The sequence below is a fragment of the Hirundo rustica genome, chromosome 26, assembly GCF_015227805.2.
Source record: "Hirundo rustica isolate bHirRus1 chromosome 26, bHirRus1.pri.v3, whole genome shotgun sequence".
Taxonomy (NCBI): domain Eukaryota; kingdom Metazoa; phylum Chordata; class Aves; order Passeriformes; family Hirundinidae; genus Hirundo; species Hirundo rustica.
The window spans coordinates 1,589,136-1,614,288 of record NC_053475.1 but is presented as its reverse complement, the minus strand read 5'-3'; the positions used below and the strand labels follow the sequence as shown (position 1 = coordinate 1,614,288).

Genomic DNA, 25,153 nt, shown 5'->3' with positions numbered 1-25,153 from the left:
ATATTTCTTGTGCACATTCTCAGGATTTACGGGACTTCTGTGTAATTAAGGATCAAAAAACCTGAAAGAAACTGGTAGACTGAAACCTGTCAGTTAAAATGGCTCTCGTAGGTTCTCACAGATTAAAAATTATGTTTTCTGCTGTGAGCTGCAGATTGAAATCAGTCAGAATTCGCCGCTAACTAGTTTCTAGGTAAAAGTTGTTGATTACAGAACGAGAGAAACAGATTTTTTTTTTTTCTTCTTTTTTTTTTTTTAAAGTACAGGAAGTTGCTGTGTGGGTGTCAGTGATTGGGTTATAAGTAAAATGCTCTAGTGCTTTGATCGTGGGACCTAGTGCTTATGCCCCACCCTTACCACTTCCTTTCAGCGCAGCCCCATGCATTCCACATTGCGGTTATAACAGCGCTGTTAACCGGTGAGATTAACCACTACTGACAAGCATCTGACACATTACTCTCTATGCTCTGGACTCCCTCTCAGGCCCTCAGGTTCCTGAAGGAAGCCATTCTATATCCAGGGAGGATGAGCAACACTTGACCCCTCCTATTACAGCAGGTCGTGCCCTGCCTTGCTGATGCTGTACCATTAAGGGTGTGAGGAGAAGACAAAGGCCTTGAACTGTGTGGTGCTGCATCTGCCTTTTGTGTGCTCTTCCAGACACGGGAGTTCCTTCCCAGTCAAGCTGGCACCACAACAGGAGTCTGTGACCTGGCTTCCACGGGGACAAAGCACACCAAGTTGTAGGATAAAACCAGTTCCCAATGCTGCTTTGCATTGTCCTGGGTTTTACCACTGAGTGCTCCTGTAGGCCTCCTTAGGGGTGGGAGAGGTAACTCACACACCCAAGGGTCAGAGTTTAGTGCCTTTAAGGCTGCTAAAACCTCAGTATTCCTGCATGGTACTAAAATGACAGGATAGAGTCAGTGCCACCAGCTTTGGCATCCCCCAAACCAATGTTTTACTGGCTGTGCTCAACTAATGATGGTCCAGGTGCACATGGCTGCCAGAGAGACAATGTTCTTTGCCCTCAACAGTGATGGATGAACATGATTCTGCCAGTTTTAGGGTTCTCCATGCATCCTGAAATTTGGGTACTTCATCCATCACTCCTGAAATCAGGATTAAGGTAGAAAGTTCAAAATGCAAAAGTCACCCTGAAGCCTCCAAACTGGCACCCTTGGTGTTTCCATGACTTGGAAGAGTGTTGGCAGCACTCTTAGCTTGCTGCAGAACCGAGCTCAGTTGTGAGGGATTACAGACGAGGGAAGCCTATCCCTGCTGGAATTCCCAGATTTCAAGTTCAGAGAAGTTATTTAGAAAGAAACTTGAGCATAATGGGCAGGCAGTGTTTACCGAGGAGCAGCGGAGGATGCTTGAATCACTCAGAATCACCCAAGACGTAGCGGTTGAGACTCAGGAAGAAGAGATTTTGCAATGAGTCCTCGAGCTCAAGGACCAAAAAAGTATCCGTCTCTTGGGTGCCCAGCACAGGTGGGACATGAATCTGTTGGAGGAGCAAGCCCAGACAAAGCCCCAAGATGATCAGAGGGATGGAGCAGCTCTGCTTTGAGGAAGAGCTGAAAGAATTGTTCAACCTGGAGACGAAAATCTTTGGGGTGACCTGACTGTGGCATTGCAGTACCTGAAGGGAGCCCAGAAGAAAGATGGAAAGAGACTTTACAAGAGCCTGGAGTGACAGGACGAGGGGAGATGGCATCACACTGACAGAGAACAGGGCGAGATGGGATGTCGGGAAGAAATTCTTCTCTGTGAGGGTAGTGAGGCACTGACACAGATTGTCCAGAGAAGCTGTGGTGCCCCATTCCTGGAAGTGTCCAAGGCTGGGTTGGATGGGGCTTGGAGCACCCTGGGGTGGTGGAAGGTGTCCCTGCTCATGGCAGGGTGGCGCTGGATGAGCTTTAAGATCCTTCCCACTCAAACCATTCTGGGGTTCTGTGATGTCAGTGGAAGAACCTTCACCGCAGAGCAGTGTGAAACCTTCAACCTTCTCTAAATTTTTATTGCTTGCTTATAGTGGTTTTCACCTTTTTGACTTTGAAAGAATGAAATACACAGGACGAAAATACACTTTTCAATTTCAACGTGCTGCTGTCTTGCAATTGTTATTTAATATATGGAATAAATTTAACACTCTGCCTTTTCTTAGCTTGTGTAAATGTTATAATTTATGTTATTGTATAGTAGTGAATAATAGAGGTAGTGAATATTATATTAATAGTGAAGTTCTTCTATGCTAACACACTTTAAAAATTCAGTTTTTCTTTGGGGTGCCAATATGTAAATAGCAGAAAAATAAAATGTAACTTGGAATGCATAGAATCATAGAATCTCAGACTGATGTGTGTTGGAAGGGACATTAAAGGTCATCCAGTTCTAACCCTGGTTCCTTGGGCAGGAACACCTTCCACTAGACCAGGTTGTTCAAGCCCAGCCCAAACTTGCCTTGAACAATTTGAGGGGTGAGGAGTCCACAGCCACGGAGTAAATTTAAAGGAATAACATATTGAATTCATCCTATGTAAGAAATAAATTAGTGGAGTTACTTAGCTGCTATTTGAAATACAGATATTAAAATAAATTCCCTTGGTAAATTACTATTCCAGGCTGCACATGGGGAGTTTGTCAAAAAACTTCAGCTTTGTTTTGTGGTCCATTTATTTTTTTTGTAGCACTGGTCTGCGATGGCAACTGAATATTGGCATTTCAGAAGTTAGTGGTTAACACCTCTGTGTTAACCTTCTTGAGTTAAGGGCTTCAGTTTTGTTCTCACAGTGGTTTTTATTGCTTGTTATGGTTTTGAAAGGCTAAAATACTGGAAAAATATAGGGGACAGTAAGCTGCCTTGGGATAGGAAGCATGACCCTGATCCCTCAGAGGGGCTTGGTTCTGTGGAGCTCCAGACCCAAAGGTTTGCACAGGGGTTTGAGCAACTAGAAATTATTTTAAAAATAACAGTAATGATGTTACTGATAATAAATTTAATCAATCAAGGTGTTAGGGTTCAGTGCTTCACCAGATCGCTAATTTCAAGACTGCTTGATGTATTTTGCTGTCCTACCAAAACAGACAGAAAAGGCCGATTCACGCAAAATCTGACTGATCAGCTCCTGTTTTTTCCATCGTGCCAGTTGGCTGATAAACGATATCTGAACCTGTTAGCAGCTTAAAAAAAAATGAAAAGGGATCAGGGGCTTAAGATCTTCGCAGGTCTTTAGGGTTTTAATATTGTGCTTATTGAACCAATCTGAAAACTTAGAGCTGCGCTGAATGTTGTAACCCATCATCTACAGAAACACCAATTCCCGAATTTGGGGTTGCCACCCTTTGCCTTTTCTTAGAAGTGCCGTTGCAGAAGGTTGTTGTCAGCCCCAGAGAAGTTACAAGTGCAAGAACGATTGCCAGCAAAGCATCTTTTTGTTCAGCTCCTGTGCAGGCAGCTTGCCTGTCACTGTAAAACACAAAGAAATCACACGCAGACAAGAGATTTCTGCAGAGGTTTTTCTGATCCAGCTTCCAGCTGAAAGGGCGGAGAGAAGAGACCCCTTTGTTTATTCTTTTACTTTTATACATTTGTGGGTCTAGCAGAAGATTGGCTTTTTGGGGTTTCTACCCCTCAGCCTCAGTGGCTAGACGAATTGTCAGTTACAATTGTTTTCAGGTTAGAAATATGCAAACAAAGGACAGAGAATGAAAACCAAAGGATTTGTTTATGTTACTTCTGTGGGAAAGGTAGAAAAACTGCTCTAATATTCTACAGTAACTAAAAGATCTGACTCTATTTATGAAAATCAAAAGGCTAATAAAGAAACTCAGAAAATCCAGGGTAACACTTGCCCACTCAAGTGCTCACAGTTATGGAGGGATCCTGAAAGAACTTGTTCTGATGGCACTTAGACCTCAAAGCTTGAGTGAGTAGGTAATCACGTGTATGCAGACACACTCCAGGTTCCCCTGGACCAGGATTGTCCAGCTGAAAGTTTTAGTTTCACTCTTTGGAGGTGTCTTTTGTGCCCCTGGGACCATTTCAGAAGCCTCTTGCTCCTTCTGTGTGTAACCAGCAGCTGGCCCAGCCCAGGGCAGTGCAGGCAATGTTTGTGCAGCTTCTGCTGCTCCCTTCCTTTGAGTTTGATGCTTCCTCCTCCGTCATGTCAACGATAAATATAGTTCTTTTTTGTACGTGTCACTTCTCTAAATGTAAGGCATTTTCTGGTTTGACTGTTTTTGCCATTTTACGCTTATTTTTTTCATCTTTAAGGCAGCCCAAGAGCACTGACAGTGCACATTGACCTCGTGTTAACGCTTTCCGGTGAGGTGAAGAAAGTTTAGATCTGAGTTGGACACATAAATGGGTTTTAGTCATTTGTTTGCCTAAGATGTGAGCTCAGTGTCTCAACTAGATGGAAGTTAAGGCTTCACAATTTGTTCAGTATCTTCCTTATAAATGGAGGCCAAAGCATGAATGCTTTGTCATGTGCATTTACTGAGTTCAGTTCTTGAAAGAAGATGGTGTCTTGTGAATACTTAGTGTTTAAACACATCGCTTTTTTTTTTACTTGCACCATGTCCAGTGTCCCCATACAGAAACTCTATCTATTTAGTCAGATAAATTTTAAAGGAAAGAAGCCATGTTAGGTATAATGGATGTAATCAGGGGTTAGGAATAAAATAAAGGATTGTGTTAATCAGAAAAAAAAAAATGTCGTATCACTACCTGAATTTAATTCAGGTTTAACTCTAAATTATGTAGATTTATTGAAGTTGTGGGGAATCAATCATTTGATCTAGAGCAGGGTCTATAAAGTTCTGTTCGTTACCCATTGTGAGATCACAGGAGTGTTGGGATGTTTATTTCTGCATGATACCACACACCTGTTTCCTTAGAACTTTTTCAGCACCAAGAGTTTATTCATAATTACCACGGTGTCTGTTTACCTGTATTTTTTCCCCTCATCTGCAGCCGAGAGTGAGAAAATCAGCCTCAAAGTTGTGACTGACAGGAAAAGTTGTTGGTTTTTTGTTTTTTTTTTTATTTTTCATGCCTTCTAGAAGACTTTGACAGTTGCATTAGTACACAGGCATCCCTTGTTGTGTAGGATAAATGACTCATGGGTGGAGCACCTGCCTGGCCACAAGCTAAAAATTCCATTCACGCTTTGATTCTCTTGTTTATGCTGGCCTCTCAAAGATATTTCAGTACTGATGGTTGAAAGAGGTTGTCCAAAAGCTGTTTCAGAGCAGATTGTTGGGCTGAACGTGTAACGATTTCTCACCTTTCAAGGAGTTCGTAGATTGTCAGAATACTTCTCTTAAGCCAAAGTTTTCAGCCAACTCAAGGTGCAAACTTTGCAAATATTAAGTTCTGAGGGGGTTTTGCGTGGGAAAACTTTTCCCTTCTGTTACAAAAAAGGGTGATTTTTTGCAAAGAACATTATCAGCAAATAGTTGAGTTTGAAGCACAGCTCAGAAATAGCCCCTGTTGAAGACAGAAACCTCCAAGTATTCTGGAGAAAATTTAGTTTAATGTAAACTAAACTTCAGGCAAAGTTTGAAACTAGTAATCATTTCTCTGTGAGTTTGTAAGGTTCAGTTTATGAAGGTTTTAGTCTGCATCACTGGAGGAGCTGGATAATCTGAACAGGATGGTGGAAAACACGCTGAGTAAGTTGGGAATGAGATGTGAAATTGGTAAACTGCCAAGAGAGAGATGTGCTGGGAGGGACCTGAGGCCTCTGCTGCCATTTGAAAAAAACAGGAGAGGTGGAATCCCTGGGATTATGTGCTCAGGTATAATCACAGGTATGGACTTAACTCACCCTGTCACTCCTTATCCTCTGCAGCACAACTCTTAAAGGATATTTTTCAGTTTAGAAAGTTTCCTGGAAAGGAGCCCTGGTTTAGTGAAAGTTTAAAGTTGTGTCATTTCCACTCTGTCCTGTTTGCCCATGAGCATGATCCATCCAGGCTTTAAAGGCAGGAAAAATGCTGCTTCTCATCATTCAGCAAGATCCTCTTCTAAGCAGAAAGTCAGGCCCTGCATTAAAACATAAAATATTGAGACAGCTCTAAAAGCTTCACTTTGTTGTCAATATCTTGCAACTCAGTAAGACAAACTTTGTGTTTGCATCCTGCCAGTGAGGTTTTATTTGCTTTGAAATATAGATCTCAGCCCTCCAAACTCAAGTTTGCTGTGGGGTATGAAATTAGATAAACCCTTTGTATGGGTGGAGTTCACTCCAAGTAACAGCACTTGCTGTGGTAAACCATTTTGTTCATCATCTCTTTTTGCTGAAGTGAGTCCTCTGTGTGGTTTGGGTGCACCACTTGGGTAACTGCTGAAACTGCTGTGGTTTCAGAATAGGACCTGTTTTGCTTTTTTCTGAACTTTTTCCCCTGAAACTATTAGCAGAAAAATCAAATAAGGGTTACAACTGTTTGCCTGCCGTAGCTCAGAACGGCGAGCAGAGTCATGTAAAAATACAACGTTTTCCAGCAGATGGAAGATGAATGCAATCTCAGTTATGACTACATGTTGCAGTATTGCAATTTTACCAATGTCTGCAACCTTTGGGTACGTTCGTTTTGCATTGCAGAAATCCTGTTTGACACACTAAACATGGGACTGCAAAAATCTCTGTGTAATTAAGTGTACACTCACTGTGACGGGAGGCTACTTGCTGTAAATCAGCAAAGACATCAGAAAGATAATGCTGGGGGTGTTATCACTAATTTGTGCCTAATAAACGAGGAAATTTGAACATCTAACTGAACCAAGCAAACTTCTGCCAGGCCTCAGAACCGTGTGTGCAGAGTGTGGCAGGATAAAGCAAACTGTAAGCAATGTGCTAAAGGAGAGATTTGGACTTGGACTTGATGGTCCTCGTGGATCTCTTCCAAATTGGGAGGTTCTGTGACTGCAGAGCTCATTGAGGATTCTTGTGCATGCTGGGGTTGTGTTCAGAGTAGGTGCTTCCCTTAAAATTGCTCTGCCAAAGATAAACCTGATTGCATAAGGGTTTCCCTCTCACTTTTTCATTTTTCAAAATAGAAAAAAATGACCACCCTATTCTATTCTTTAACATCTAAAAATCTGAAGAAAGTGGCACTCAGTGTATAAAATGAAAGCTTTCGATATCATTAGCAGTGCCTCTCATTACATGGTGGCATTTCCTCTACAACAAAGTGATTCTTTGTGATCTTTTGTGAAAATGAAGCACAAGAAACCCTGATGCTCCGTGCAGGTTCAAAACCACCTCGGGCTTTGTGCAAAAACCTTAAACAGGCCACCCAGAAAAAACCCAGGCTTGGCTGAAGAAATAACGTTGCAATTTGTGTTAACAGTCACCAATTCCACAAAGTGGTTTGCTAGCAGAAGGTTTAACCTAAGAAAAGGGCAGCTTTAAATGGGTCGCTTTTGCCTCCTTCAATCCAAATTGATTTTGGGGCAATACAGGGTGAAGTGTGAGGGGGAATTTTCCTTGCTGGTAACTGGCAGTAGAAGAAGGAGAAATAGCACAGAGGGCTCTTTTTTTGCCTTGACCAGGAGTTGGAAATGCAGATACTTTTAATTCTCTTTGCAATTCTCCAAGGCCAGTTTGGATTGAGCTTGGAGCATCCCAGTCCAGTGGAAGGCGTCCCTGCCCACGGCAGGGAGTTAGAACTGGATGAGCTTTAAGGTACCTCCCTACCCAAACCATTCTGGAATTCTATGACTAATTTAAACCAAGTTAAAATAAATTTTTCTTTTATGTGGAGCATTACAAACGAAATGCTGAGCTGCTCATCCCCTTGCCAGGTTTTATGTCCCATGGCATGGGGGGGCTGTGGCAGTGGTGAGATCTGGAGGCCACGGGGATGAGCAGGATGGAAGCGCAGCACTCCATTCCAGAGAGCAAAATGTGGCCTGTGGAAAGGCAGGTTGGAGTGAGAGGGGGTCTGTGCTTGTCAGGAGAGCAATTTCCTGTATAATTGTGTCACTTCCTTCCATGAAGGACAAAGCACTGGCCTGACCCGCCTCTCTGGAGGAGTCGCACAGCTGGTTGCTGCCATGGGGATCTGTAGATCTAGATCCAGGATGGAGCATGTTCTGAACCATGGAAAATAGTGCTGGGGTGAGCTTTAATAGATCTCCTTTACCTTCCAGTTCCAAGGCAGCTGAACCAGTGTTATTTCTGCAAGCTTTCTCAAGCCTCGTGGTTGTGTTGATAGAGTGGGTCCCGTGAGCAGTGGTCATGGCCTGAAGGCTGCCAGAGGTCAAGGAGCATGTGGACAATGCTCTCAGGCTCTGGGATTGTTGTGGTGGCTGTGCAGGGCCAGGGGTTGGACTGGATGATCCCTGTGGGTCCCTTCCAACTCAGGATGTTCTCCAGTTCTATGAATGTGAGAAGTTCCCTGGGCAGTCTGGAGTAGCCTTAAGTTTTAAAAACGTTGTGGATTGTCTGATGTGAATCTCTTCTGGCCCGGTCTAAATCCATTCACCTTTTTCCTGATGGAAGACTTGCAGGGATATGATCAGGTTCCCCCTGAGCACTCTCAGGACTAAACAAATCCAGTTCTCTCTCCTGCCTGTGCCTTGTTTTCCATGTCTTCCTCTGTCTGCTTGTTCAGCTGGAGATTTCTTCGCTTCCCCACTCCCTCTGCAGCTGGGTGCCTGCCAGTGGTGCCCGTATTGCATCCGGGTCTGGCGTTGGCACTGCGCTGAGAGTCTGTGTGATTCCCTCAGCTCCATGTGAACCTGATTCCCTGAGCTCCCTGCACACCCAATTCCTTCAGCTCACTGTCCACACGTGCCTCTGACTTTGGGGAGCAGAGGCCAGCTGAGTAACCCTGGGGTAGGAGAGGCTGAGCTGGGATTTACTGGAAGTTTCTGGATAGGTCGTTTATTTAGTGCAAGTTTGCTGACCTTTATTTCCCTTGGATAAAAGTATTTCCCACAGATCTGAGCATATCTGTCCCAAAGTGGTTTCTGAAAAGCTCCCAGGCTGTGACTTAGATGTGCCAAGCACACTCTGAAATCTGGGGGTCGATTCCATTTCTCTCTGCTTTCCTAGTATGTATACCATAATGGGAATAAATGATAAGATTCCTGTTAAATTGTAGTTCAAAGAATTGGGCATTTCAAAACAGCTTTATTACTACAAATAACGTATGGAATTCAGGTTGTTACGCAGGAAGGTGTAAGTATTTGTTTATTTTAAGAATGTTTTTAGATTTTCCTTTATCAAGTACACGTTGCAATCAAGAATGTTCTCCCAAGGAATATTTTCCCTGGAAGCTGGACGAATACTTGTCAGGAGCAATCTTTTTTGTTTTCTTAAAATGAGGCGGGAGGGGGAGAAATGTATTTATCTGTTCAGTTCTTTGACCTCTCAAAATAGTCTTTTGGCAGGGGGAATGAAAAATCAACCACTGAGGCTTTGATTGCAACAAATGAAATATACACCTATTGTTTATGAGCATACACAATAATTTCTGTGATTTCAATTTTGTTGTTGGGGTGGAATGTAAGAACAAACAGTTACCTACAAAAGGTGGGTTGTGGTGCAAACACCCCAGAGAGAGGTGATTTCTTAATCAGCCTCCTTTTCTTCGTGTATGTGGTGGTTGAAGGATAAACCAGTTCCAGGGGGAAAAAAAGAATGTAGACATTCTATAAAGTGACAGCAAAGTTACTCTTTAATCCTATTTAATGTGACTTACCTTTAGTGATACGTGGGTTTTTATTTTGTCTTCTGTATAATGCCAAACTTAAATTTGAAACATCTCTAATCCTGGGAAATCAAAGTCATACTTGTCAATTTTTTCTGACTTGTAATGGGTTCCATCATTTAAAACCTTGATGGTATTAATATTTTGGTATGTATAAGATAATAAATCAATTTAAATAAGACAACTGTTTTAGATAATTTGCATTGGGAATTGAATACCATTATATTTGGTTAAATTTTCACCCACCCCAGGAAGGATGGATGATGCTAAAGTGTATAGCACAGTTTCCTATTTCAGGGCTTTGCACTGTCCATGGTAAGTAACTTCTCTTTTTCTCCTTTTGTTTTTTTTTTTTTTTTTTTTTTTTTTTTTTTCCTGAACTTTCCAGGTAAAAGTACTCCTGTAAGCCACCTTGGGTCTGCAGATTTTCCCAAGCCCCATGATCCATTCCAGCCATTTGGGGCTGACAGCAGTGACCTGTTTCAAAGTAAAAAGGGGTTTGGGGACCCATTTAGTGGAAAAGATCCATTTGCTCCCTCCTCTTCAAGTAAAACTTCTAAAGACTCTTCCTTGGGGTTTGCAGACTTCAGCTCTGTAAGTTAAGTTCCTTGTCTCTGAGCACACCACTTTCTGCTCTACTTGCAGCAATCTCTGTTGGGTTTTTTTGTCTTACCTGCAAACCTGCTGTTCCCTGGCTTCTGTCTCTCAGTATCTTCATGCTGTCCTCATTGTTTTTGTATTAATATTTCTGTAATAAAAAGGCATTATTTCAATAAAGAGGAAGTTTCGTACTAAATTTTCAAGGGTTTACGTGCATTTAAGTTATTTTAGTACAGTGTGCCTTTACTCTCAAATTCTTTGTAGCAGAATCTGTGTATTGTTTTTGTTGCATTGGAGGCTATTTTGTAAACAGATTCTTTGGGAGCCAGTGATGTAAAGACTCAAAAAAAACACCTGATGAAAACATTTCTGTAGCAATTTCACCAGATCCTGAGAAGCAAATCCTTGAAGGGAGAGTTTCTAATAAGTATTTGTAACTGTTTGTGGAGAACGTTCTGACAGCATTGAAACGTTGAAACTGTGTATGATGGAATTGTGGTCGCAGAGAGACACAGATGAGACAGAGATTGAAAATTTAGCTGTTGAATTTTGTTCCTGTTACTGATGTTGTAGAAAAGACAGAAGAGAAAATGAAATGGTTTTGTAGAAATAAGGTAGAAAGGTCCACGCTGCACTCCAAAAGACAGTCCCAGAAGGTCTGAGAACAAAGCCAGGTCCCCATTCAATGAAAAATATCGGGGTTTCCAAAGCCTGGCTTTGGTTTTAGTGCTGGAATTGGGAACCATTGTAAATGCAATGGTTGTGTGGTTCTTACTGCTTCCATCAGTGGATAGAATCTGTTCCATCCACAGCCTCAGGCTTCTTCCTCCTTTCACGTTTTTGTTCTCTCACGTTGCCACACAGTAAAATTGCAAATTTACTCTGTTCCTTCACTCTGCTGGACACAGGGCAGTGTTCAGCAAGGGGAGATATTTAAGCTGAATCTTTCAGGTTGTTGCTTTTTAATGTTTTTGGGGGGGGGGATTTCCGAGTTATTATTTAATATTAAATGTGTATCACTTTCCTATTTGATATTGTTAGCTGAGGTCATCTGTGCAGACTTTAGTTGGCCTCAGGGCTTTAATTTATCACTTTTGAAACGTCCAAGTTCAAGATTTGTTGTATGTTTGACCACAGCTAGTTGGATTTGCACAGTTCAATTCTGCTTGTATACAAACTGGTGACATTCTTAATAAAAATAAGACACAAAACCTGCTTTATCTGAAGTTTCTTCAACAACATCTAATTTCTTCCTGCAATGAAAGGCAAATGATGGAATGGAATGACTGTTACCCAGTTATTGTCCTCTTACTTTCCAGACAGTATTTCTTAGGTTAAAACATGATTTACTCTGAGTGATTGTATCAAATGATTAACCAAAATCCCTGATCCCAATCCTAGTGGGTGCTCCAGGGTCAAATTTGCCTGTGCCATCAGGTTCTCAGTTTAGATTAATTTAGAAGATAAGGAACAAGCAGGAAAAACGAGTTAATGAGCAGCAGCCACTAAGTAATTCCTGTTAAATGGCATTTCATCAAATGAAATAATTTTTTTAAATTTGAACTTTGAATTTAAAGTTTTCTGAATTAATTTCTCCTCCTGTAAGGGGGGGAAAAAAGGCATTGACTGAATTTGGCTGAAAAGACAGATTTGATCCTTTTTTTCCCTTCAGTTCATGGGGCTTTTCACTTTTCTATAACACAATTATGCTGCTACACTTGGCAATTCCTAATCCTTCTGTACAGCGTTTTAAATGTACCAATTACCTTGAAATCATTGAGAATATCATGAACTTAGTTCATGATGGGAATGAAAACCAGTTTTGCTTACAGGAGGTTTTTGACATCTACTTTGAATCCATGGAGTCTGAGAACAGAATGACCAAACAACCAGATTTTTAATTGAAATCCTTGACTGTTGCAAGGAGGAACGTGCTGACTTTCCTTATATTTTACCAGGAAAATCTGGTGCTTTTTTGATGCACTGGCAAATTCATGCACCCAGGGTTTCCTGATATTTTCATTGCATTCTTGACTTTGTTGCTGTCATCATAAATGATTCATTGGAACAAACCAGACTTTTTTGGTAGCTGAGATTTCAGGTATTTCTGGGTTCCAGCTGCAGTTTACAGAACAACAAGAAAAGCCACGTTTGGTTTTTTTTTTCCTCATCTATGCCTTGGGTCTGACTGTACTTCTGAAAAAGAAAAAAAAAAAGAAAAGAAAAGGAGGGGTTTAATGTAATTACACGTGTGACATATTTATAGACTTGTCGAAACCTGGACATCCGCAAAAAAATTGTTATTGTATTAAATTACCTGTAAATCATCATTTTATAGACAATCGGTGGCATTAATGAACTGTTCTGTATTTAATTCACTATGCAAGGGTGAGAGTTATCTCCTGAAAATTGTAATTTGTGCCAACCGCTTGTAATAAGGCACAGCCAGATTTGTTTCCAATGAATCACTTGCCTGTTTTTCCTTTTTTTTTCCACTCAGCACTTTACTTTTAACCACGAAAATATAACTTGTGTACCCATAAACAAGTTATAATTGGGGCTGTCATAAACTTTGGAAGCCTTATCCTGGAATGGAAGTTAGAGAAGTAAAACTGGTTTCTCAACATTAAAAAAAATATATATCCCAGCTAGTTTGACCAAAGCATCTTGTATTTCTGAAAGCAGTAACCGTTCATTCTCCATCCCAGCTGTTGGATCTCCCAAAATTCCTGGACTAAGCAGAGAATTCCTGCTTCCATTTGTAGCTGTGTTCACCTTGAAAAAAGATATTCTATTTAAAATCGTAGTCAGCTTGTCAATCTTACATGTCAGCTGGCATTATTTAAATGAGGAATTGTAGTAGGGTCTCTCCATTTTAAAATACCAAAAGGTGTGACACTTCTATTGTATTCCAAAGATTTTAATGCAAAGATTTTACTTAAATTTTTATAGAAATGAAAACAGAGATATTGCATGAAGAAAAGTCTTTTTCTTTTAAATCTCATCTCAATCAAATGATGATTTTTTTCCAAATCATCTCAAAAGTCATACTGGCAGAAATAAAACGAGGAATGATGGGCATCCAGAGGCATGATTAAAACTATGAGCAAATGAGAACTGGGTTGAAAGAAATTCAAATAGGCGGACCTATTTCAAAATACATAAAAAATAAAAATTGCAGATACACTGCAGGGTGGAGGAGGAGACTGGGGCGGGGCCATCCCCTCTTGTTTATGCAGCTAGGCCGGGTTTAGCGCTGAAACTTGCATTTTAACACTCGGCTCAATGTTTCAGCTTGGTCTGGGCAGGTGTAGCACAGCAGCCTGAGCTCAGAGGCACCGTGGCCCGGGCCACAAGGAATTTTTGCAGTACACATCCAGCTGAAATTTTCCTCCTCAAAAAACCCCTCTAATGATATTCCCACACACAAAAAATCCCCCCCCCCCCCAAAAAAAAAACCCCCTCCAAAACCAAACCAAAACAGCACAAAGCAGATTTTAGAAGTGGGCTTTAAAGCAAACATTTGCAGCTGTTCCCATCCTCCTCCTCAGCAAATGTTAAAATTAATTGGGAGCAGATTATATTGGAATTTGAAATTGCTACGATATCAAAGGAATCATTTCAGATTGTGTTCAAAAAGTTCAAACAAGCAAACTTTTGCATCCTTCAAATGGAACATGCCAGAAATATAAATTTGGACAAATTTTGCTGCACTGTGTTTTGGGAAGCCCCAAACAGGTTCAGGATCCGAATGTCATAAAGTGGGATATTTTCTTAGTGTTTTCTGCTGGAGGAAATTGGATCCCCTCACCTTATTTCTCACTGGTGAAACTCTGTCTGTATTTTATGAAAAGCAACAGAAGCACTGTTGATAACTTTTGATTTGGTGATGGAACTTCCCAGCTGTCAGCAGCGTCCAAAATCACCGAACCCCTCACCCTTAGCAGGAACTGCCACAATAAAACTCTGTTGTGCAGTTGCCCAAGAGTAAACTATTAACTTTACCAGCTATTTACCAGCTGTTTATTCTTAAAAATGTTGCTGTGCTTCCAAACCATTAATTTCCATTTTTTTGTGTGTTTGTGGAGGTTTTTTTTGGCCGTTTTCGTACCCAACTGAGCCACAGATGCAGGGACTTGCATCCTGTGTGGGTTAATTTCCAGGTGGGAGGAGGAAGAAACTAAGGAAAACTAAGGAAGGAAGTAAAGGAAGGAGGAATTGAGGAAATAAATCAAGGGAGGAAGTGAAGGAGGAAGAAATTAAGGAAATAAAGCATGAAGTGAGGAAACCAGTGAGTGAAATCCCACGTCCATCTAAAACTGCCCTAAAACACCCTGGTGTACTTGAGCCGGATATTGAACAAGTCTGATTCTTTATTTTTGCCTGATTTCTCCGAGCTGGTGGTTAATTTCCATAACCCATTTTCGTTTTTTGTAGTTCGGAAATGAGGAGCAGCAGCTGGCCTGGGCGAAGAGGGAGAGCGAAAAAGCAGAGCAGGAGAGATTGGCTCGGCTACGGAGACAAGAACAAGAAGACCTTGAGCTGGCCATTGCGCTCAGTAAGGCTGACATGCCAAACTCCTAAAGAGGCTTCACCCTCGTGTGAGAGAAACCTCTGAACAAGGCTTTTATAAAAATACTAAACCCTTCTTCCTTTATATAATTTGAAGTCACCTCCAGATCTCCACAGGACTGGCTGGTTGTGGCGTGACCGGGCTCTGTGTGTGGCGTAACCTGCAGGAAACACTGTAAAAGCTGTATTATATGTTCTAGATTAAATTTATTGCTTGTAAGGAATTTTAACGTGTAATCCTAAGGTACTGAAAGTTTCTTTGATCTGGAACACGGCTTGTTGCGTAGGGTAAACTGCAGCTTGTGAATCTGGGTTTTTTTCCTTTTTTTTTAAAAATAACCTGAATTCCGCTGGGTCTTGGAGGCTGCAGGATGGATTTCAAAGAAAATGTCATAAAAAAAAAAAGAGAATATTTATAGAATTAGCTTTCACTTGTGGCATTTATTTAATAGTTCATGGTAGGCTAATTAGTACTTCTGCATCATCTGTGTGAAAGCATAAATTCATTATTAGATGGTCCCTTTTTATCCAGAAGTTGTGGCTTTTACAAAAGAATCTGGCAATTTGTATGTGATGGATACAAACAGTGGGCTCTATAAAAACAGCACAAATTCGAAGACTCCAGAAATTAGTAGTTCTTCTACTTCAAACATTTGTTTGCATCGAGTTAATAATCGTATGTGATTAAAAGAGGGAGTTAATTCAGTTGCGGTAAACGGGATAAATAATTCAGCAGTTAAATTCTGAAGTAAAAAAATTTGCTTTTATTGTAAGCAAGCAGGGTGATACACAATTGGGTGCTGCTTTCACGTGACATCAAGAAATCAAGTGGTGCAAAAGTTGCCACGTTCGAGGAGTGCTCAGCCCTACAACTCATTTACTGCAGCTCCCAGCGCTCAGACCAGGCTGCGTTACCCTGGTGACTCTCTGGGACAGTCTCTACCTCTGCTTCTTCAATTCCACCTCTTTGGGGTTACAGATCAAGCAGATTGAGCTGAAACAAAGCCAAGCTGAGTCTGGTTTTAGTTGCCAAATGCGCATTCACCCATCAGTTGTGGCAGCGCTGTCTGCGTCGGCTCAGACCAGGTAGGAGCAGGTTTTATGTGCACGGAATGCTTCCACCTGGAAAACACAGCACAGAATGTGTTTGAGGTGTCACAGAGAAAAAAAAAGAGTCTGTGAATTTAATTTGCTTACTATAAATGCCTTTTGTGGTGACAGGAATTCTAAAACTTCAGTTGTGTTTGCCTTGGGATTTTCTGTCTCGTAGAGTAGGGATCTAAGCAAGCATTTTTCAGTGTCCTCAGTCTTCTTTCCTGCCCTTTGTTCTCTGGGAATACAAAAGATTTACATTCAGTGCTTTTACTTATCTTACAACATCTTCTCTTTTTTTTTTTTCCCCTAATGTGATATTCCTTCATCATCTTTAATGCATTTCTGGTTTTTTATGTCCTTGCTTCCTTCCTTTCACTTTCATACTACAGTGCTAGTGCCTGCTCAGTGGACGAAGACAATCTTTCCCTGTTCCCTTGGGATTGCCTTATCCTGGATGCTTTCCTTACACAGAGGAGTCAGATTGGGTCCTTTTAGGCATCTTGCTAGTTTTCAGCTCTGAAATGAAGCCAGGACGTGTCGTTTATGGCCTCAGGCTTTTCTGGGGAGGTGGGTGGGTGTGCAGACACACACATTATCCGTGTTTGGGATCTTATTTTCAGGAGTCACAACTCCCCTTTCGCTGCGTGTCTCCTGTGCTGATGGTACTACAGATAATGTGAACCTTTTATTCTCCTCAGAAGGAGAGAAGATTTATTTCTAATAACGAAACTAAGCGTATAATGATCTTTAATGCTATCTTCTGATGAGCCCTTTGAGATGAAATAGAAGCTGTGTCTGATTTGGCAGAACTTGATTTGACATCCCTTCCCACTGCGATAATTTTTCTCTAATACATGTTTGATTACAGGGTCAAACATGCCAAAATGTCAAAACATTCTCTCTTCTGTTGGTTTATAGAATTTAAAGTCTCTGAGAGCTAATTTGTGCCTGTCTTTAGGTAACATGATTAAAGCTTTTGCTGTGAAAGAGCAATTTTCAAAAGCAAGTGGCTGCAGGATTCTCAGTGAAGTTAAACAAACTGTCCATGTGTAAGATCCTCCTGTGCACTTGGGCCTGAGTCCTTCTGCTGCAATAAAATTTAGAAAGTAATTCCAGTTCTGGACTGGATGACGTCACTCCAGTGGGACAGGAGGATGATTAAACAGCTTGATGCATTTTTGAAGTTCTGTACCATAGCAAGACCTTCTGCTGCTTTGTCAGGGCCCTAAAACACTGAATTTATAATGCTTCTAGGCCAATGAGATTATGCTTTCAAGATGTCCAGCAGGGAGGCAGAAATGTTAATTAATCCAGCATTCTGTATAGTGTTAGGACTCGTTTTTGTACTTCCTTATTGACTCTGCCTCCTATTTGCTTGGACAGTAACTGCAGATCCACAGATGAACAAGGACAGAACACAACGCGTTGTCTATGCACAGGATTAGATTTAGGAACCTTAAATTTACTGAAGCACTCTCGATCCAAAACGTTGTAGAAGAAAGCCTAGCTGTGATTTCTCACTTTGTATTTAATGTAATTTTCCCTATAAAAAGGAAGATTCCCCACATCCTTTCCCCGTGCTGTAACCCGGTGTTTGTACAATACCTGCGCTTGCTCTTGGAGGCAAAACTTGATTGCAAGGCAGCGATCTTCTCCCTCCAGCCCAATGAAATCTAAAGCACAAAGGGGCCTGTTGCTTTATTTGGGCAAAGAAAATCTGTACAATGTAAGATAAGGAAAATGTGAATACCCCCAGTGCATATACAGTGTACAGTGAGATCCATATTATTTGTGTCTATGTATATATATATATGTGTATATATATATATATAGAGTATTGTATAATGTAATCAGTGTGTGTATATACTGCACATGTGCACATGCTGTGTCCAGTATATAGCTCCCTGTGCTGTACATAAAATGTGTATATACAGTGAATATGTAGGATATGCAATATATATTCCATATATTAAAGCTTGTGTGTATGTATGAGTTCTGTAGCCGCAGATGGATGCAGAATTGGAATCTTTACAGAAATTCACATAGCTCATGGCTCTGAGGATTTCAAAGTCCTGGTTAAAGATAAGAGGAGAAATGATTTCTAATCAATTTGTATCAGAATTTCTTTCATTGATCTGAAAAGCTGTGTTCATTAGCTGTGCCAGGTGCAAGAGAACCCTGGCAGAAAGTAATAATCATCTGCCCTGGATGTAATTTCATATTCTTTGTAGTTTTTAAAGTTTCTTTGGAATGTAGGCTCAACTGCTGATCTTGCATGTCATCTTTCTTCTCTGGCCTGAGGCAATGAGTTTTTTCCTATGTTTGTTCATAGCTTCACTTCCCTCTTTCCTTTTTATTCCTTTTTATTCCTTTTTATTCCTTTTTATTCCTTTTTATTCCTTTTTATTCCTTTTTATTCCTTTTTAAAAAATTCTTTTTAAGGAGCTGTTCCCATGCACACACCCCAAACAATCGCAGGCAGAGGTGGAGAACATGTTTTTCTTGCTTCATTCCAGTTAGATTGATTGCACAGAATTGTCATCTGGGTTCCAGTTCTGTTTTTCCTCCATTTTTACCTGAGCTTTTACTTCAGGAGGAACAAATATCCACTGCATATTTGGCTTTGAGGAAAGAGTGGGGGTGATTCTTCTTCCTACTTAGATAAATTATTCGACTCTGTGGTACCTTGAGCAATCACTTAGGATTTAGCAGGGTTTTGTGGTGGAACACATTTTATACGGAATATATACTGCTGGAATGTCTCGTGGCAAGCCCTGGATTGCACAGAGCACCGAGGCACAACAGTTAAACAGAACAGATAAACAATTACTCACGTTGAACCTTCACAGAACTGCGTGTTCGCGTTTGCCTTGAGTGGTTTCCCTCAGTTACCTTCAAATTGTCTCGCTGTAAAACCTCCCAGTCACCCTGCAATAAAAACAGATGCTCATAAACGTCAGACTTCCACAATAATGCTGTATGAAATATTTTTATGGGGGCAACTTTTTCTCTTCAAGGCACTTCTGCCCTGTGAGGGTCATCAGTCCTTCCTTAGACCTTGTTCTGTGCTTTCAAACTGTAGGAAATCCCAAGCTGTGTCTGTGTAAACCTTTTTATTTTTAATTCCCATCCGTGAGTTCTGTTGGCACTGTTGTAGAAATTATTTTGTCATCTTACGCTCGAAGATAATGCACTTTTCTTGAATTCTTCTTATAATCCTTTTGGGGTTACTATTTCTTCTTTAGTGTTTCTCCATTGAGAAGAATATTTGTTCTGTAGAACCATGGCCCAAGGAGTTTTGGTCCAAGTAGAATTACTGCTTTCCCTTGTGCAAGAGTTTGCATTTCATTCCTCCCTCTCAGGAATTTCATTTCTGCTTAAATCCTCATTTAGAGCTGGAACTCTGGTGGAGTGAATTGATCTCTGCTGTTAGTGATCTGATTCAATTATCTTCCCACACTAGTGGAACAGCCAAGTTCTTAGTTATATATTGCATTTATTTAGGCTTCACAACCGTCTTTCCTTCCAAAGGAATTTTGCTTGGAGTATGATGGAATCATAGATTTATTTTTAGAGTAAACATGTTCACTATAATTCATCGACACACCTGTTTGATCAGTTGGGCTACTGCTCTTTTTACTTGAAAGTTTTATAAATAAAGGCTAATTTGTTATAAAATGGGTTTTTCGTTTTTCCATCTTCTGCCTCTCCCTTTAAGTTTCAAAGGAAAGCTCCTGGTGACTGTGGTTTCTTCTGCTGTTGCAAGTTCAGAGCGCTCTTCTGGTGTCCCTTTTAATATATCATTCTTCAGTCTGACCTGAAAAAAGTGGAAACAACAAAGAGGAAACTGCAGTGTTGACCTAAATCTGACTAATATCTCCAAATATGTACATTATTGTGGTTATATTTATCTTTCAAATGTTGTAACAAATTGTAAGGTATTTTAATTTTAACCCATCTCATGTGTTTATTGTTTAATATAATAAGAGAAATGTTATTGTTTAATATAAATAAATGAAAGTTACTTTTTGGAACTCTGAGATTTCAGCACTCTTTACTTTCTTTTTTTTTTTTTTGGTGCACAATTTCAAAAGTTTTTGTGTTAAATTCGTGAATCTTACTTTGAACAGCAGCTCCATTCTCTGCACTGCAATCTTTTCCCTCTTGGCTGGTGCCCTCTGCACTGTTTTCTCTCCTGCCCTTCCCTTTCTTCCTTGTCCCAGCCGGGTTTGGGCTGAGCACTCCAGTCCCAAATCCAACTCCACGCCCTTTCCAAGCAAACCCTGTGCAGCAACGCTGGGTGTCCTGGCAATTCACACCAGGAGCTGGGGATCACTGGAGACAACCTTTGGCTGGCTGGAGGAACACACCTCACTCTGGGGCTGTTCCATTTTCTCACTGGGGCTCATTCTGCTCCCAGCTATCACCTTGCTGGAGCGAGCAGCAGGTTGCCAGGGTTTCTCTCCAGTATTTTTAGGGTGTTGACGTTTTGGAGGATTGTCTGCAGCGTGTCACGGATGGGCACAACTCCCTGCCAGATTCTCATTGTGTCATGCTTCTCATTTCTTACAAAACCACGGCTCCATAGGTCGCTGCCGCTCGAGTTTCTGGGGTCTGACACACGCAGCTTTCTCATCCCAAATGCTTTTCTAATCCACGTTGTCTGGGCTTAACCTGAAAGGATCCCCCTGGTACCCAGCATGGGCTAAGAGCCCCTTCACTGGGAAGGGAAGAAAAGCATCTCCATGCTGTTTAGGATGTGGAAATTTGACCCTAAAGGCTGTACGAGGTCTGAGCCCAACTGTTAAACCTCAAACACAACTGTAGCATTTATTACTGAACCTAAATGTCCCAAGCCCAGCTCTCACAATTCTGAGCTCCTGGAGCCATCGGTGCCGCCCCTGCCCTGGAAGTGCCGCCAGGTTTATCTCTGGAATTGCTGAATCTCCATCTGCTGTGTGTGACTAGCAGTGTAATCACTCTGAGTACCTTTTCCCTCCTGTCTGGTTCTCTTTTTTTTTTTTTTTTTTCTTTTAAGGTAATGACCACAATTAAAACTTTTTATTGGTGCTGACGCAGCATCTCTTAAAATTGCTGTAGCCTTCGTCATTGATGAAATCTCCCAGGACTCTGCCAGCAGCAAACGTAATGTATTTCTGCTGTTTTAACTTCCCATAAAGGTCCTTGAGCACAATTTGTCGGAATGAAAAAGCCCTGTGCCCTTGCATCCACAGAAAGGACATCCAGGCATTCCACATCCCTTCTTTTGCAATATTATATAAAATCATTAAGATAACAAAACCGACTTAGGCTGGCATTGCACTCAGGCTGTAAAAAAGGCGCTTGCTGGGACCTGAGGATATTTTTGTGTGTGTTTTGTTTTGTGTTTAAGCCTCAGGCTCAAACACAATTAGCTATCCACCTAAAACATTAAATGGCGCCGGAGATCATATCCCAAATGATATTCCAGATGTTTCTTGGTGACATTATGAGTCAGAACTCCAGGTATGCTCTTACCTGTAAGAAGTGCAAAAAACCAAAGTAAAAGTGATTTGAAGCAACACTCTGTTTAGTTATAAACCTGTACTAGGAAAGTTCATCTGCAGTTTCTGTGTTGCTGAATTTATGCTCACAACAATAAGCAGAAAACTTCTGATTTGCTAAAAGGACCTAAAATGGGAGCAAGTAAATGAGCAGGTAGCTAATGCTAACAGTGGTTATAGAGCAAATGGAAACTTGGTTGCTTCTGCTCTCCTTGTGCTTAGAAAGGAGGTTTTGGTAAAGCTAACCCCTTCTTCATTCTATAAAATAGTCCTTATGGATTCTCTTTAGTATCAGCACTAAATATTATAAGATCAAATAACTGTGGCTGAAAAATCAGACCTCGAAAGAGTAAATCAAATATATTTTCTACCTAACAAGTTTAGGATAAATCTGTGCATCCTTTGCATGCTGCAGGTGGAAGGCGTTGGTTTTTGGCAGGGGCTGCTCCCAGCCTCAGCTGCACTGATAGGGAACGGGTTCTTTGGGATCAAATGATACAGAGTTTTAAGGAGTCTGTGGGAATCAATAGCTGAACTAGTTACCTCCAGGGCCTGTGAACTGAGCGTGGCTGTGTGCTTTAGGTTTGGTTTGTAAACCAATTACTTCTCCAAACGAAGCGGGAAGCTCGTGTCCGCCGCAGCCTGGGCCCTGGCAGAGGAGCTGCTGCAGTGCCAGAGTTCCAAACCCTGACTGCTGCACTCACAGCGCACAGGACGTGTCCTGGGCAGGCAGGAACTGGGACAGACCCAGCTGAGAGCAGCTACTTCGAGGACACTGAGGAATTTTAAGGTTTGTCGTTGCCACCAAGTCAGTTTTGGATGCTAGCAGTGGGGGTGGCTTTCTCCCTGTTAAATTACATGGGGTTTGGGTTGAATTTTTTGCTAGTTACCATAGTGATGGCTGCATGACTTTGTTGTAGCTGTTTTGTCTAAATATAGCAAAAATAAATTGCTAGAGCTTGGGGTTCTGGCTTCGAAAATTCAATTTAAGCAAAGCCTAACTAACAGCTACTCTGTATTAGAGGTGCACAAAATAGCTTGAGAAACCACAGAGCTGCTACCACAGAAAACCACAGAACCACACAGTCCTATAATTTGAAGAGTGGACAAACTTATTTTGGCATTCTTGTGGATGAAAGACCAAAGTTCAGAGCCAGTCAATGTTTTCAGGCAGTTTGTAAATGGCTGTGAGTAACCAAGGGCTCGCACAGGTTGAAATGCCCCATCCTGCACGAGCTGAGCCACGTCCAGCACTAAAGCTCCAGCTCTCCCAGATGCGAACAGTTACAAAACTGAATCTAAAATAAACTTCCAGAGAAGGCAGGGGGTTTCTAGTCCAGCCTTCCACTTCAAGGTTGAAAAAAAAAACGAGATTTGAAAGTGCCCTGCCTGCTGGCTTGCTGGCTGGTGGTTGAGCGCGGGGCGCCGGCGCAGCGTTGGTTGTGTGCAGGGTGATGCTGGTTGTGCACAGTGTGCTGGGGTGCTGCTGGATATGCACAGTGTGCTGGGGTGCTGCTGGATATGCACAGTGTGTTGGGGTGCTGCTGGGCTGGTGCTGGGCTGTTTCACAGGGTGCTGGTTTGGTGCTGGGCATGCACAGTGTGCTGGTTTGGTGCTCATGTGGTGCTGGTGTGGTGCTGGGCTGTTTCACAGGGTGCTGGTTTGGTGCTGGGGTGGTGCTGGGCATGCACAGTGTGCTGGGCGTGGTGCTGGGCTGGTGCTGGTGTGGTGCTGGGCTGGTGCTGGGCATGCACAGTGTGCTGGGTGTGGTGCTGGGCTGGTGCTGGTGTGGTGCTGGGCAGTTTCACAGGGTGCTGGTATGGTGCTGATGTGCTGGTGTGGTGCTGGCTATGCACAGTGTGCTGCTGTGGTGCTCATGTGGTTCTGGGCTGGTACTGGTGTGGTGCTGGGCATGCACAGCGTGCTGGGGTGGTGCTGGTGTGGTGCTGGGCAGTTTCACAGGGTGCTGGTGTGGTGCTGGTTTGGTGCTGGGCTGGTACTGGTGTGGTGCTCGTGTGGTGCTGGGCATGCACAGTGTGCTGGTGTGATGCTGGGCTGGTGCTGGGCTGTTTCACAGTGTGCTGGGGTGGTGCTCATGTGGTGCTGGCTATGCACAGGGTGCTGCTGTGGTGCTCATGTGGTGCTCATGTGGTTCTGGGCTGGTGCTGGTGTGGTGCTGGGCATGCACAGTGTGCTGGGGTGATGCTGGGCTGGTGCTGGGCAGTTTCACAGGGTGCTGGTGTGGTGCTGGTTTGGTGCTGGGCATGCACAGTGTGCTGGGGTGGTGCTGGGCAGTTTCACAGTGTGCTGGTGTGGTGCTGGGCATGCACAGGGTGCTGGGGTGGTGCTCATGTGGTGCAGGGCAGTTTCACAGATGCTGCTGTGATGCTGGAGTGCTGCTGAGGTGGTGCTGGGTGAGCCCAGGGCTCTGCCTCACCTTCGGGAGCCAAACGGTGACGGAACCAAGCGGCCCTGCAGCGGCTGGACCTGGTCCCGCTCTGGGCTGGTTCAGAATTACAGAATTACCGTGTGTTCTGACAGTGAGGTCCCATCTCAGAGGAGTTTAGCTGATTCTTCTCAAGTCAGTGGGTGAGGAAAAAACATTTTCAGCGGAGCGAAACACAACGCTCTGAAGCTCCACGTGGAATGATCCCACTTGGAGCAGTGACTGAGCAAACCTGAGTTTGGCAATATTTACTACAGTTTTCAGTAGGATCATTGCACGGGATTTGCTCATTTCCGCATTTAACCTCTCCAATTTATCTCACAATCTCTCTTACAACAATAAGGAGCCCATGGCTGTGATACCTTAGATTAATATGTGTGAAAATCTTGTTTTCAACGGACTCTAGGTTTCCTCCCATCAGGTTTAACTACAGCTTCTGTCGCTTTTTTCTTTCCCTGGTATGTCAAAATCAAATCCAGGACAGCTGCAGGTTGTGGCCTCTGGATGCTCCCTGGGAGGCAGATGGTTAATTGGAGCAAAATTACTTAAGAGATGACAACCTGATGGTCAGTCATTAGAAGTTGTGGAACATTAGTGCTTTCCTGCTGACTAGGGGAGGCTTGGTAGATTACTGGAATTACAGCGACATATCTTTGGATGTACTCATTCAAAACAATTAGAGAAAGGGGAAAAAAAAAGAAAAAAAGAGCGTTGACAATTACTCATAAAGGAATGTGAGAAGAATGAGATCAGCATCTCTTTTTTTTTTTTTTTCTGCTACAAGATGATCTCAAGATTCAAGAACGTGCAGTTTCCTGTAAAGACCACACAGCAATTATCACAGATGCCCTCCCTTAAACAATGACAAGAAAGTTTCTCGTGAACTTTTATTAGTGCTTTGTCCCCCCCCATCCCTTCAGAGGACTGACTTTATAGATTTTTATATGAGACCTTTTATATTTATGTATGAGGATTCCTCTGCTCTGTTTTCAGTTGAGTCACAAATATAAAAACTCAGCACCACCTGCTCCTCTTTCCTCATCGCCGCCGCTCGTCAGGGTCTGAGTGCGATTTGGTAAGGCGCTATCAGGCAGATATCAACTCCCTTATCTGAAGACTTTTTAGTGAGCAGGAGCAGAGGCAGGAGAGGTGATAACCCTCACAGCCA

The 25,153-nt window shown here is 42.2% G+C and overlaps 1 protein-coding gene across 9 annotated transcripts in view; it reads left to right on the top strand.

The window, feature by feature from the left end:
- The window catches only part of EPS15L1 (epidermal growth factor receptor pathway substrate 15 like 1), a 51,226-nt gene extending 31,258 nt beyond the window's left edge, over window positions 1–19,968 (top strand). For 6 of the 9 annotated variants that reach the window (XM_040086653.2, XM_040086652.2, XM_040086656.2 and 3 more), the window contains 2 exons: window positions 10,118–10,323; window positions 14,767–19,968. In XM_040086653.2, coding sequence (XP_039942587.1) covers window positions 10,118–10,323; window positions 14,767–14,913 — 353 coding nt within the window. In that variant the 3' untranslated portion in view covers window positions 14,914–19,968. Of the gene's footprint in view, window positions 1–483; window positions 2,118–10,117; window positions 10,324–14,766 lie in introns of those variants that run through there. The other 3 variants (XM_040086659.2, XM_040086658.2, XM_040086657.2) reach the window with 3 other exon arrangements.
- Window positions 19,969–25,153: the final 5,185 nt, after the last annotated feature.